This window comes from Phocoena sinus, chromosome 16 (genome assembly GCF_008692025.1).
Source record: "Phocoena sinus isolate mPhoSin1 chromosome 16, mPhoSin1.pri, whole genome shotgun sequence".
NCBI classification, from domain to species: domain Eukaryota; kingdom Metazoa; phylum Chordata; class Mammalia; order Artiodactyla; family Phocoenidae; genus Phocoena; species Phocoena sinus.
The window spans coordinates 39,023,660-39,038,823 of NC_045778.1; the positions used below are offsets into that span (position 1 = coordinate 39,023,660).

Consider the following 15,164-nt stretch of genomic DNA (forward strand, 5'->3'; position numbering starts at 1 on the left):
TTGGCATTTGTCTATGCCCCACTAGGCTAAAACATGTTTTCATGTTTGTGTTGAAATGAAGGGCTACTGGTAGCATCAGCAACTAGGTTAAAATTTTTCTCCAATAGAGTTGACACTACACAACCTTAAGATATTTCAGATTAACCATTATACCATTAGTGTACTGTGCTAGAACAATCTGTGCAACAATCGTGATTCTGTACACGTTAACTCATCTTACTGGGGATAATTCGAAAAAGAGATGATATAGACACAAGCTGTAAGTTTTTAGGAAGCCTTGGGAAAGCAAGCTAAAGAAAATAAGGACAAGTTATTTAATTTCTGAGTTTGTCTTCTCATCTTTGAAATGAAGTTAAATAAGATTGCACTGCACGATATACATAATGAATACTAAACAACTGGTGGCTATTGTGATTGATTAGAGAAAGTAAAGTAGGGCCTTTCTGAATGCATCTAGTTAGAAGGAATTTGGCAGAAAAGCACTGAACTTCAGCTGAAGTCCTCTAGTTTAAAAAAAAAAAAGTTTAATATCTTACCTGCAACAGCAGATTAAAAATTAAAAGTAGATATGAAGACTGTGCAAGAAAGACAATGGAAGTTAGTAATAACCTATTTGCTAATTCAAGAATCATAAAATACATTGATAAATTTAAGTGAATATAAAAACACTGTTTTTATGTTCAAGTGTTTCTCAACTGTACTCCTAACCAAAGGACATCACATTCATATAATTTTGTGACAAGGTGTTTTACAAATCACAGGACAACTATATGGCTGTTATGCTTTTAATGGAGGGAGGCACAAAATCCATCAATGCAAAAGAATGTTTTACACTCATTAGCACAGTGATTGTTAATTTGGGGATACACAATGTGTTAAACCTCAAAAACTACAAGGTTTCCTGCAACCTAAGATAATGGAAAGGCTCCTTAAGTTTTTACCCACCACCTTTAGTTTTAAAGTTCTAAATGGTATTGGAGAACTAAAAAATAATAGGCTCGTTTCAGCTGTGGTTCAAGAATTCGAATGAAGTTGGCAATGACACTGGGAATGTGAAGTTTCCCCAAAAGGGCTTTCTAGATGACCACATCACAAACTTTAAAAGTATTTCCAATAACATATAGGCAAGTTGAGTGGCTTAATAGTGTAAAAGCCTGGAAAGCAGCTAAGATGTCTCATCTTACAGAATTTTAAAACATGGTATAAATACCATTTCTCTCCTACAGAGAAACTTTTTGAAGCATGGACATAACTTTAGGGATGCTAAGGAAACATCAATACTTTTCATAAAGCTTCAATACACACCCCAAGGCACAGTGTTCAAAACGGCCTATTCACTAAAATGTCACTGCATTGTAAGCTATAGGTATGCTATGCTTGCAGTGAGAGGACATTTAATTTATGCCTAGTTAAAAGCACCAGGTGTCCAGTTCAGCTTACATTTACACAGGATGCACCAGTAACATTTAGGATAGTGAATAGTTCAAGTACTACATTTCCAGCATATCTTGCCTTTTGCTTTTTGATTAGTCAGCACTGGGGCTCTTCTGCCTGTAGTTCAGAATACTTTGAAAGAGGCTAGGATTACCCTGAATATAGTCTTCAAGCAATATGGAGCCCTTCTGAAAGAGCTGTCTAGATACTTCAATAATAACGTTTAGAAAAGGGAATAAAGATAAAACTTGAAATAGTTGAGTTTGTTTCAAAAAAAGAAAAATAATGTAGAATCTGGCATGTAAGCTAAAATGTTTTGTAATTAATGTCAAAAATTGCCAAGATTGTTAATACTGTTTTGGTAAGAAAAATCCACTATATTGGCAAGGTTAATTATTTGTGTGAAATAATATTGTACGTTAATTAAACAGAAGAATTCACCGTTAATGGAAGAAAACCCACAAGAAGGGGAAGCATCCAAAGAAGGCAATCAAAAGGTTAAGTAAAAAAAAAAAAGTTTACTAGTTTCAGAATACATCAACACACCTTGATTATAAAACTATTTCATTTTTAAAACTACAGTGCTTTAATGTACTTCTAATAACAACCCAAACTAAGGAGCCGTGGAGGCTTATGAAAAAGACCTACCCACTATGATGCTGTGTTTCTAGTGTAGGGGTGAATTAATACTTCTGTAAGAAGGAACTGAATCACCTCAACATCAACAAACAGCCTTTTTCTTTTACACAGTAACTCATAATTTGATTATTTCTCTTCACTAGTTCAAAATTAGGCAGAAAAGGAACTACATCAGACCCAGAAACGCAATGATTTGGCAAGCCGCAGTTACTCAGCTCATGGATTTGTGCTAATCTGCAGAAAATCTGCTTGACTCCAGTACTCCATTCCTTCACATCTGTAAAGAAAAGCCCATAGATAAAAAGTCACTTCACTGCAGGATAAAAAGCAAGTTTCCCACCCTGAAGCTCTCACTTCTCAATAAGCTACTAGAATCCACACAGGCTCCAAAAATTCTCCCAACAGCTACATCATCTTGAAAGGTCACTTTCAAGTATGTCCTCGTTACTTCGTGGAGCAAGTTCAAGTGAAATACATGAAATTTTTATGATCTTTTTCCCACCTCACCTAATATAGAAACCATTAATAGGAATACAGTTCAGTGGGCAAAGTATGAATTCATATATAAGGCAAAATATCTTTGAGCAGCTAAAACTAATATTTGCACTAGTGGCATGTACCCACCTGTAGAGGAGTTCGATACAACCATTTTTCTTTATCAACTTTAAGCTGCATACAGGCAAAGAGATCACAAACTGCTGGGAGGCCGTAACGGTCTGGGGGAAAGCTGTGTTCCTCCTGTAGGGGCGAATTAAGTAATACTTCCTGCAAGAAGACAAAAGGTGGATTGCTACATGACAACTGGGAGGCGTGAGACCAACAATTCATCTTCAAATAGTGTAGTGTCCATAAAGAATGATGTAAATGTTGGGCATTCTAATAATGAGCAAAGGGGACAACTCTTTTCTCTACCCCTAATCTTTTCCATAAGTAGCAATAAAATAGGCCAGATGGGGATTTGGGGCCTAGAAAATGCACAGAAATTTCGGTCTGAATAATCATAAATCCTCCATGCTGTTGCTAACATGGCACCAAAATTAATACTTAAGCCATATTTAACAGTTAAGATATTTAAGGATCTGGCCCATTTGCAAGGTTTGGGATTAAGAAAGTAAAAATGTATTAAATATACTTCAAAAGGTGCTATTTTAATGTGTTGTGCTCACCTTGGCCTTTCGAAGTAGCCATTTGTCTTCTCCTGAGGATAACTGGCTAAGATTTCCTGTCTTCTTTCCTGGCAAGACCCAGTCAGCTGTGTTAAAGGGACACCAGGAAGTGGCCAAGTGGCTTGTAAGCTTTGGTATGCCAGCTCTGTCCTCTCTAAGAGGCACTTCCTTGGGACATCCTTCTTTGCATGAGGAGGTAATGAGCCACTCTGACAAGGGACTGTTCCTTATGACTTGGAAGGAATCAGCAATTCTAGAAGAAGCCATTGCCTTTGGTGCCTTAGCTTGTTCTGTTGCCTCTCTTCTGGATGGACAGAGCCACATATTCAGGGAATCTTTATGTTTCTCAGGTTCAGGTTTTGGTTCCACAGGCATACCATTTTTATCCTTTCCTTCTTTCTTCAGAAGCCATTTACACAGAGCTTCCTTCTCACAATTTTCATCACACACACACTCTGCAAAGCTTGTACAGGGCTCATTGGCTTTGCAGACCTCCTCTACTTTAAATGGGTCTTGATGATTCTGGACAAGCCAATCCTCAGTAATCATGCTGGGAGTGGACAAGGGTTTCTTGGCCTCCAAGTGGTCATTCAGGCACTTCAGATTGCCCAGGTTCTCAATCTCCACACCTTTGAGCTGGTTACCCTGACAATTGGTACAAGAATCAGGCTTGACAAGCCAATCATTCACACTATAGGACTCCTGGAACACCTGGAACAAGAGCTTAAACTTCTCACTGGTTTCACAGCTGCCATTCCCAGGCTTCTCAAGCTTATGGGATTCCTGGGGAGTCACCAGCCAATCAGAAAGCTCCATCTCATCTTGATCAAGAAGCTCTAGATCTCCAACCTTTTCAATTTCAATGGAGTAAGAACTGGTAGTAGAATGGCTGTTACACTTTTGGTAACTTGGTTTTTCAGAAACTTCTTGTTGCTGACTCTTGTGGAGCCAATTTTCCAAGCCCTTTAGGTTGCCCCAGACTTTACTGAAGAAATTGCAGGCTCTGGCAGAAGTCTACATAAGAAGTACACAATATTAGTTTGCCAGAATATTATGACTGCTTTGGGATTCAATGATAAGACTTCTTATATTTACCACACTGCCCAATGTTTCTAAATTTAAGTATATACATAGTCAAAAGGTATGGGATTTCTCTATTAAGATATTAAAATATATGGTTATATTAAAACTTAATTTTCTGCAGTTTTAAAATAAACAAGGCAAAATAGGAGGAAGCATTTGTAGCGGTTTATAGAAAAGAGACTAGTACTTCTATATAATGTGACTTTATAAATAAAGAAGACAAAAATGAGCCATGGATATGATGAGACAAGTCATCAAAGAAGGCTAATAGACATGGAAAATACTCAACCTCCTTAGTAATCTAAGAAACTCAAAACAAAAGTTTTTACTGTTACTTTGTGTCAAATTCAAAGAAATAAACTTGTAAACGACTACCACTATTAGAGAAGTTTCAGGGAAGCAGGTCTCTTCAATACTCTGGTGGGAATATAAACTGCTATCAACTTCCTGGAAAGCCAAATTGGCAATCTGTAGCAAAAGTCTTAAAGGGACTGCAGAACTATAATCTAGGAATGCCATTTCTAAGAATTTATTCCTAAAGAACGAATCAAGAATGTACGCAAATAATTAGTTCCTGGACATGCAGAGGAAATGTATTTATATTCAGAAAAACTGAAGTTTAGAGCCAATCAATGAAATATTATATACTGTGAAGGATTTTATGGAAGAAATTAAATGACAGAGAAATATATTCATGCTCTATTAGTAAAAAAATCTGCTAGCCAAAACAAAAGTTACAGAATGATATTTTTCTTTAAAAGTATATGTATGCATAAACAAAAATGTTACAGTGGTTGTTTCCACATGTGGTATTATGGGCTTGTATTTCTTTACACAGTTTTTTCCTAAGCTTTTTATCTACAGTGTAGAGGTGTCACTATTGTAATAAAAAGTTATTAAAAGATATATATTTCCCAGACTAGAACTAAAAACCAAACAAAGATATACACTATCAGTTAATAACTAGCCCCATCTATTACTTCATCTATCTCAGAAACAATAAAGGCAGCAACACACCTGACTATTCTCCAAGGTCTGCTTTTGGGTGAGCCAGTCCTGCAGATTGGTACTGGGTATGTAAGGAGCTTGGCGACTGCTGGCAGGTTTGCTTCCAAGGAGCCATTCACTGAGAGGGACAGCTGTGGTGCTGGATGCTGACTTCTGCTAATCACACAATACTTTGCTGCTTAACAAGGCAATGTCAAATGCAGTAGAAAGTTTGCCAGAAAAGCAGGAGACCCAAGTTCTCTAATCTTGGCTTGGTGCTGACCCTGCACAAGTCAAATGACTCCCCTAAGCCTCCATTTTCACAATTACAAAACAAGGAGTATAGTTGATCTCCAGGGTTCTTCTCAACTCAAAACTTCTAGGATCCTATATTCACATTGCCTTTAGAAGTAAATCACCTCTATGGATGATAAAGAGAAGGATCCCTAAGAGAGAACCAACCCAATCAGAGAGCTATTGATAATTCTTATGAACTAACTGATAACAATTACTTTCTTAACACCTCTAAAACCTCTAAATTTCTGACATTCAGTCTCAAGGGAAGCATTTAATTGCATAAACTAATTTATTACCACTGGTGCCTTTTTACAAATAATTCGTAGCCAAAAAAAAAAAAGTGATATAATGAAAACCCAAAAGAAATATAAGCCAAGTAATAACTCAGTTACAAGAAACAAAATGACATTTTACCTGCTCTGGCAATGCGATATAGCTTCTTTTCTCCAGGAAGGGCCCAATATTTGATGAACTAGCATGAGCCATCAGGTGCTCAGGAATTTGCTATAAGATAAAAGCAAATTAATCATGTTTACTAATGTTATGCTTTCATACCAAAAAAGGGAAACTGTAATCCCTAAATTTCAAAAGAATTAAGCAAAGTGTTACATTTCACTAGAATATTCTTTATACTAAATTCACTGACCTATGAAGTAGTTATAAAATCTGAGAGTTCCCTATCTATTGTACTACATAACTATCTTCATGTAAGAAACCTTCACCAGAATTGGTAGTATTACTGCTTTTAACAAGACCCAAATGAGACCATATTTGACTCTAAAGACCATTCAAGCCATAAATTTCATAAGAAAGAAGTCAAACGTATTTAAAGAGATACAAGATGAATTCTAGAGATGATCAATGAGTCACTACCACATTCCAAGCACTACCAGCCTAATGCTCTATAAATTTAATCAGAAAATGAAATTTCTGAAGCTTATCAAATTCTCAAGAAAGCCACTATTCACAGTGAAAATGTGTTATTTTTAAGACCACCTGTGAGGCCACAGACCTAAGAAGCTCACTATGAACCTTCTGAGATGAACACTACTCACAATGGTCTTAAGAGACCCAAACGTGGTGATTGCCTGGCGCAGGGCAGTTATATCGGCTTCAAAGAGTAGGACAGTCGAATCTTCAGGTTTGAGGGTCAAACTGCCCAGTCTGGAGAAAAAAAATAAAACCTGGCTATTTTAAAGAAACATCTATTTCAAATTCATCCAAAATAAAAACCAAATTGTGAGTTATTTGAAATGATTGTACTTTTCTAAGAAACTCAACCAAAGATAGATGACTTAACCATGTACCACCAAGTATGATATTAAATATATAAAGCAGGATGATCTTATCCAAGGAAGAGAGATGTCAAGTTAAATCCAAATCATGCAATGAGTTACAAAGTGACTCTTTTTTAATACATCAAAGTCAAAGAGCCAAAGTCAAAACAAGCAAAAAGGGTCTTTACCTCTCCAGGCACACAGAGACTTGATTGGCTAGATCTTTGTTCTGGGTGCACTCCAGCTGATGAATAAGACAATTGAACTGACCCAGCAACTATAAAAAAAATGAAACCATCTAGCCACAATGATACTAAAAGCACCAAGTGTATCCAAGTTAACAAATAGCAAATAGCACTTGAGATTAAATTTTTATCTCATCTATATTAGTGCTGCATTACAGGAAAAAGTCTCTGGAAACCAGAAACCACATTCAAACCAATCATGGCCTTGCAGTCATCTTACCCAGTACAGCTGTTGGGCCTGCTGCTGTAGCGTCTCCTCTTTAAGCTGATAGATCAGATCTACCTGTTCATACAGCCACACCTCACGGCTTCGAAGGCATTCCAGGTGACGACTTATGCAGCTGTGAATCTGGGCTTTGACCTAGAAAACATATATGTTAGCTTCACTAGTGCTGTAAGCTCAAAGAATGGTGCTTCCCACAGAATGGTGAGGTCCCTAAACTTCTGGGGGTCACAAATCCTTTTGATTATCCAATGACATTTATGCAGTGTCTCCCCAGAAAAATGCATACATTCAAAATTTTGCCTATAATTTCAGCGTTGAGTCCTGAATCCCATCCATGAAACCACCAAAGCCCCATGGACCCAGTTTAAGAATCCCAGCCATAAATGCATATCTAAGCTCCAAAATCCTCCTTCAATACTCCTTCTTCTAAGAGGATCAGGTTTATTTTGGGTGTCCTAAAGGAGTCAAGAGAAAATACAAGGATATGTCATGCGATACTGATGCCCCTAAGTTTTCCACATAATTTGAAAACCTATAGTTTTACAAATTCATCAGTGGAAGAAGACAAGAATATTAACTTAGTAACTAGCCCTTACCTCTTTTCTCACCCTACAAATGAGCAACACATTTACAGTAGGCCAATTTAGTAAAGAGATGTGTCACTACATGTCAACAGCCAGAAGACCATCAGGGTAGACAGTTTATGTAAAATTATAAACTAAATGTCTCTGGAAGCATAAAGAATGATTCAAAAGAGGGATAAATATAAAAATTCTAAGGAAGAAAATCATAACAGCTATAAATTATCCAGGAGAATCCATATAAGAAACTATATATATTTTGGTTTTTTTTTGCGGTATGCGGGCCTCTCACTGTTGTGGCCTCTCCCGCTGCGGAGCACAGGCTCCGGAGGACGCGCAGGCTCAGTGGCCATGGCTCATGGGCCCAGCCGCTCCGCGGCTTGTGGGATCTTCCTAGACCAGGGCACGAACCCGTGTCCCCTGCATCGGCAGGCGGACTCTCAACCACTGCGCCACCAGGGAAGCCCCAAGAAACTATATTTTAAAACACCTTTTTCTGGATAGTAAAGTGGTATTTCAAAGTCATGTAACACTTGGTCTACCCACTCACCAGCAGAACGTTATTAGGCCAAAAGAAGGAACAGATTTCGTTCTGGCTAGCTCTAACAATTAAGTCGTTTATAGAACCATGCCACCACCAAAACCATGCCAATACCAAATTAACAGATGGTAGGGGACATGCTGAAGTGCCATCCTTTATGCATTAAGAACACAACTGACCAGTTCAATGAGCTGAGCTCATTCACTTTGTTGCTTTTTAGCGGATGGCAGTGCTTGGCACAGGGACCACACACAGAAGCAATCAAAAATGCATGCTGGAGCTTCCCTGGTGGCACAGTGGTTGAGAGTCCACCTGCCGATGCAGGGGACATGGGTTCGTGCCCCAGTCCAGGAGGAACCCACATGCCGCGGAGCGGCTGGGCCTGTGAGCCATGGCCGCTGAGCCTGCGCGTCCAGAGCCTGTGCTCTGCAACGGGAGAGGCCAAAACAGTGAGAGCCCCGCGTACCGCAAAAAAAAAAAAAAAAAAAAATGCACGCTGGACTGAATTATCTAAGGTGGTGCAGGAGTTTCCAAACTCTTCTAACATCTGCTTTATTTTCCCTTTGGAATCAAAGGCACCAACATTTCAGGCAGACCATGCAAGGCATGGGGTAAAACTTTTGGGTTTGGAGAAGCCAATCCCTTCGCCATGCTCTAACCAGCCCTGTAATAAGAGTTCAGACAAGGAAAGAGAAAAGCACACGTCACACCTCTCGCAAGTTATCTTTAATTTGCTGTTCAGCCCGGAGAACTCCACCAATAGCAAGCTCCAAGTCCCTCCGTGCATCACAACACCTCAAATGGGGTTCTTTATTACTGGAGCAGCCACTCTGGTCCTGTGAGGTACTCATTCTGCTCCCTGTCCCTTTAAAAGAAAAAAAGAACAATCCAAATTGCACCATAATTACAACCAAAAACCACCCTGCGATCATCCCCCAAGTGATTATTCCAACCAGCTCCCAGTTACTAACTACTTAGATTACTTCCAACATAGGACTTGGTACATAGTATACCCTTAATAAATATTACCTCCTCTTCCCCGCCCACCATTACTGTGTTCCTGCCCAAAAATCCTATGCATCTACTTTAGTTACACTTTACATGGGAACATATTTCTGAAAAAAATACACTAAATTGCCTGAATTGATAGGGCATATAGCCTCCAAAAAGTTAAAAGAACACTAGATTATTTCTATTTACATACCTGAAGTCATAGGGGGCATGTGTTCTCGTTTTACAGATTTAGAGCTGAAGACTAAAAGGTCTAGAAGGACCCAAAATTACTTTGGAAAGAAGGTGCAAGCCAATAACCTAATACAGAGAGTTTAGAACACTGTTTAGATCTGACATTAACCTAAATTTATTGGGAGGATTAAATTTTTTATTCCCCCCCTCCTTTTTTATTTAGGAAGAACTCAGGGATGCCTTCATAGCTAGGAAACTCTCAGGAATGTAAACCTGACAAAATAATTTCATGGGATTCTGCTATAAGGGAGGTACTTAGAGAAACTGGTGTGGGAAACCACAGAGTTTTCTAATAAGCATAGGAGAGAAGAAACAGAAGTGGAAAAATACCACATAACCCAAGATATAATGCTATGAGACTGGGACAGAAGACTGTCAGAAAAGCAATGAAGCAAAGCTTGACAAAAACTGCTGGAAGAACAGTCTGATGTGTATCCTGGATAGATCTAGAATCAGAGATGGTTTCTAAATACTTACAAAAAGAAAGCAGTGATCACAGTAGCCCAGCATGGATTCACTAAGCCCTGTGACACCAAAATTATTTCCTTCTTGGGTAGTTTTACTAAACTGGCCAGTCAATGTAATCCTTTAGACACGATATATTTGGACAAAAGTAAGACTTGTGACAAGGTTGTATACCATCTCTGTGGACAAAGTGAACATGGGCAAAACAGGCCAACTAAATTGAATCATAAAATTATTTTTTACAAAGTACTCAAAGGATAATGAATTGAAACCAGTCTGTTAAGTATTTAGAGGTATGCCCCTGTTTTCCCCAATTACTCAACTGTTTTCCCTAATTGCCTGGATGAAAACACAGAAGGCAGACATTAAAGTTGGAGACAACACGGGGCTGTGACAAAAATAGATTCCAAACAATCTCTACATAGCTGTTAAATCTTATAAAACAAAAATGTAGATTTTTTTTTTTTACTTGAATGGGGGAGGGCAAAGTGGAAGAGAATAAATGTAAAAGGATGGAGGTTTTTAATTGAAAGCAAGCTCTATATGAGTTAGCAGTGTGCTGGATCTCAGAGGGAAATTACTTACATGCTATTTGACTACGTTTACCAGAAGTATAGCATTTGCCACTAATCAGTTCCATGTTTATTAGACTAATTTTGAAATTTCTTTCTGAATAGCAAACTTCAGAAAGAGGTATTTAGAAGAAAAAAAAAAGGGGCCTCAAAACCATGAAAACTTTCTCCAGGAAGGGAGGCTGTTTAGATAAGAGGAGTCTCTGGGAGGACAAATTTACTATTCTGGAATACTTGGAGACCTGTCAAATAGAATTAGACCTGTTCAGAATGACCCAAAGGAGTAGAGGAGGATTAACAGAAGATATCTGAGGCAACATATAAAAGAACTTCCTAACAGTCCTGAAGGAAACGACCTTCTCAGAGAAGCAAGCCAGCTTTCGGCTGAACAGCAGTCTACACAGTGCAAATGGCTGACTGCTCATCTGAGACACAGGGAACTCTGGCCTACACTGCATCTTTAAGCCGAGGTTTAGGGCCAGGTGGCTAGCTAGAAGCTGAAACGGGCCAAACACTGTGATTCCCCACCCCCAGAAATAAGACAGCGGGAGGAAAAAGCCCAGTAGGCTTTCTTTTGACCATCTCAGCAGAAAATTCACATTCAGGAACTAGAGTTTCTGAAAGATTCAGGAAATTTTCTAACTTCCCCCTGCTATTTTGTTGCCACAGTCTGTTTCCCCAAAATGATCTCTAAAATGGAAGGGATTCATTAACTGGATTTGACAGGAATCCCCTTGGAGATTTTTTTCCAACCCTTGAAACACCAGCTGCAGCTACTTTGCTACCTTCTTTCTCACACTGTAAGCTGCCCTGTTTTAAGCACACCATTAGTGTGCACTTAGTGCACACTGTAGGAACTTTGAACAATACCTGCATAACGAGTGAAATGCTCATATTCAGAAAGTGGAATGTCACCTCATTACCACAAGTTGCTTCACTTTTCACTTAAGTTACTTCACTTTTCACTTAAGTTACTTATATGCAAAGCATGTTTAGGTGTCTTTCAAATGTATAACCAACTTTCACCTGTGCCAAATTTCCCATTCTTAGGTCCTCACCATGTGTGTGCAATGCCACAATGCCTGGCACAGTGTAAAATTTAAACAGTAACATTAAGTCAAAATGTTGCTTCACAATGTCAAATACCCCAGAACTCTAGATCACGTGGGAGACAAATTCAGTGCTGACTTAGAGAAGTCTTCTCAAGTCCATCACAAATACTATACAACTGCCTAACAAGAGCAGAATATGGCAAAAGTACACAAATTGGATTTTCCCCTTATCAGTTATGGATAGAAAATAGGATGAGATTTAAAAGTTACAAAACTGATTTTCCCCACATATTTATCCCTTGTTTTCAAATTAAAATGAGTGTTATCCTTCAAAACAGTAACCTTGTTAGAGTAGGGGTCTTTAAAGCCATTAAGAAAACCTGTTTCATTCCTTTACGACCAGCCCCAGGGATGTCTGTCCCTTCGCTGCCCTTGGCTCTGACCCTCCTCCTCCCTGTGGAGCAGTCAAGGGGCAGTCGGCTTCCATAGCTGAAATCCCAAGAAAGAAGCTGTGCAAAGGTTTGCCTTCTTGTACTGCAGTGAGGAGAGAGCCCTCAGAGCTGAAATCAAGAACTCCACCACATGGGTGAAGTCAAAACACAATAAGGTGAAGCCTGAGCTAGCTTTATGAAATGTCACATCCAAAGAGACATTTATGAGTTATCTAGCTCATATGGTCAATTTCAAAAAAAAAAAAAAAAAAAAATTCACCATTCCTTTCAGGTTAGAGAGCCAATGTAGCAAGCATGATGTTTAAGAGATTACTCTGAGGCCTGACAAACCAGAATTCCAGCTCCATCTGCAACCTTCAGACCCATGAGTGAGTTACTTAACTTCTCTGGACCTCAGTTTCCTCTAGAAAAATGTGGACAATGACAGTAGCTACGAAGTGCTGCAATGAAGTTACAAGTGAGACAGTACCTGCCTTTAGGCACTTGACCCAGGCCCTGCACACTGCACTTTTTAACGCTTTGGTTGTTTTTGGTTAGCTGAATTATGGGGACCTTAAGAATCCCCACCTATGGACTATATAGAAAGCAGCACTGAAGCTAGAAAAGGCTTTGAAGTGAGGAGGCCCTGACTTAGAATCATTTAGCCATTAATCAATGCTATGACCTTGGACCATGTGCCCTTTTTGAACCTAATGTCTTAATTAAATAAGTGAGGATAACAATACTTACCTCATAGACTTAGGGGTGAGGATGTGGTACCTGTTTAATAAATATAGCTCCCCATATACTCTCTCACTATAAAACCCAGCAAAAGGAAAGTTGTTTTTATGGCAAAAGCTCAGTAGTCTAAACTCTCTAATATATACCAAGTGTACACACACTTTTGCCTGTTTTCTTACCTGTAAAAAGATTAGACCAAATCAGCTCTAATTCTAAAATTCAGATCAATGAAAGACTACTAAAAATGTCTTCTTCTCTTCACCTTTATAATACAAACTACTGCCCTACCACCTTCAACAGAGGATTGCCTTAAATGTGTATTTTTTTTTTTTTGAGACAAGTTAAAAGTTTAAGTGCTTTCTAAAACTTCCCTGCCTCTAGGGTTCCTGTTCTAGGTTTTGGAGGAGGAGAGAGATAGAGGGGGAAACACACACATCCCTCAAACAAATGAATAAGGCTCCAGGAAAACCTGGAGCTTTCCTCAAAGAAGAGTTCCACAAACTATATATGCCATACTTGCACAATGCTTTGCACAAATCTAGTTATGAAATCCAAAGATCATGGAACCAGAACTGAGCAACTAAACCACAAATGAAGCTAAGTCCTTATCATATGGTTTAACCATAAAATTTCCGAAGAAACATAACCCTCTTGTGACCGACACAAACCACAATTTAAAGTTGGAAAACCTTAGCCATCTCTTTAGTAGACTACTCTCATTAAACAGGTGAAGCCACAAAGCCCCAGAGAGTTTAAATGACCCATCCACAGCCATTACACGCAGATTTGGGTTTAGAACTAGCATTCCTAGGGTTTAGTTCTGGATTCTCTCCTTCTGACCAGCTTGTTCTTCCTTTAGTGTATTATCACCCATAAATTCTTTTTATTTGCCAACACTAAAGATTAAAATTAACATTCCAATGGGTTACTAATGGAACACCTTCCATTAAGAATCTCAGTCCAGGGCTTCCCTGGTGGCGCAGTGGTTGAGAATCCGCCTGCCGATGCAGGGGACACGGGTTCGTGCCCCAGTCCGGGAAGATCCCACATGCCACAGAGCAGCTGGGCCTGTGAGCCATGGCCGCTGAGCCTGCACGTCCGGAGCCTGTGCACCACAACGGGAGAGGCCGCAACAGTGAGAGGCCCGTGCACCGCAAAAAAAAAAAAAAAAAGAATCTCAGCCCATTCTCATAGTCCTCAATAAATTATAACAATTTTTCAGAACCGTCTTCCTTAGATAATGCTAACAAAAATAAACAGCACATCATGATAGACTCAGAATAATCAAAACACTTCCAAGATGAAGGACAGGAGCAACAGCCCTGGGTTCTGATCTCACATCTTATCACAACCATTCCGCATTCCATTCCTCTGTCTGAATGCTTATATCATTTCTAACTGCACCTTCCAGGTCTCACTGCTTGTCCCCCCTTCCCAAATGGCCCTCCTCTCCAAAAAAGGTGTCCACTTTTCACTTATTTTCCTAGCATCTAAATCACTGCGAAAAGACCAAGCCCTTAAAAAACAGACCCATAAGACACTTACTATGTTCTATGAATTACTAAATTCGAAACACTAACTGACCATTTGGTCATCTTTGATAAGACAATATATATCAGAACATCTGTACAAATTTTCAGGAAAAAAATTATAGTAATAGTCCGCATGCAATTTTACCTTGAGACATTTCTTAACATGTTCTTTCTTCTTACTGTCAGTTTTAAAAAACAAAAGGTTTTTTTATGACACAATTCATTAACTCAAAGGTTATCTATACGTATCTTATCCTAACCCTTTAATTCTTTAATAATTTCTGAAATTCAAGATCTGATTCTTCGTAATTTTTTAAAAAACCATGTAAATAAAGATTAATTCCTGAAGAAACAAACAAAATAAGGTAATAAATTCACGATAGTACATTTTAAGATCGTTTAACACTTCAGACCTCACTGCGCTCAGATCTACCTTTATACATGTAACTATGAGCAATCAATTCCAGCACTTCAACTTTCCGAAGCAGTAACTGAAAACTGACCACAATATTGGTCATTACCATCTAATGCCAATTAAAGCGTTTCTAGTTCAAAAGCAACATTGACTCATGCGTCTTTCCAGGTTTCCCAACACTTTCTAGGAGCACTGTCGCCCTAAGCCTGGGTCCCGTCCTCCCTGGAAGCCGCAG

The 15,164-nt window shown here is 38.9% G+C and overlaps 1 protein-coding gene across 12 annotated transcripts in view; it reads right to left on the reverse strand.

Annotated features, from left to right (window-relative positions):
- Nucleotides 1-771: 771 nt before the first annotated feature.
- Nucleotides 772-15,164, reverse strand: part of NCOA4 (nuclear receptor coactivator 4) — a 64,330-nt gene continuing 49,937 nt past the window's right edge. For 3 of the 12 annotated variants that reach the window (XM_032609006.1, XM_032609005.1, XM_032609004.1), the window contains exons 2-10: nt 9,187-9,341; nt 7,349-7,489; nt 7,072-7,160; nt 6,662-6,770; nt 6,021-6,110; nt 5,340-5,483; nt 3,240-4,253; nt 2,698-2,838; nt 1,933-2,350 (exon numbers count right to left, since the gene is read on the reverse strand). In XM_032609006.1, the coding sequence (XP_032464897.1) occupies nt 2,345-2,350; nt 2,698-2,838; nt 3,240-4,253; nt 5,340-5,483; nt 6,021-6,110; nt 6,662-6,770; nt 7,072-7,160; nt 7,349-7,489; nt 9,187-9,327 (1,875 nt within the window). In that variant the 5' untranslated portion in view covers nt 9,328-9,341 and the 3' untranslated portion in view covers nt 1,933-2,344. Of the gene's footprint in view, nt 2,351-2,697; nt 2,839-3,239; nt 4,254-5,339; nt 5,487-6,020; nt 6,111-6,661; nt 6,771-7,071; nt 7,161-7,348; nt 7,490-9,186; nt 11,737-14,659; nt 14,694-15,164 lie in introns of those variants that run through there. The other 9 variants (XM_032609002.1, XM_032609000.1, XM_032609001.1 and 6 more) reach the window with 6 other exon arrangements.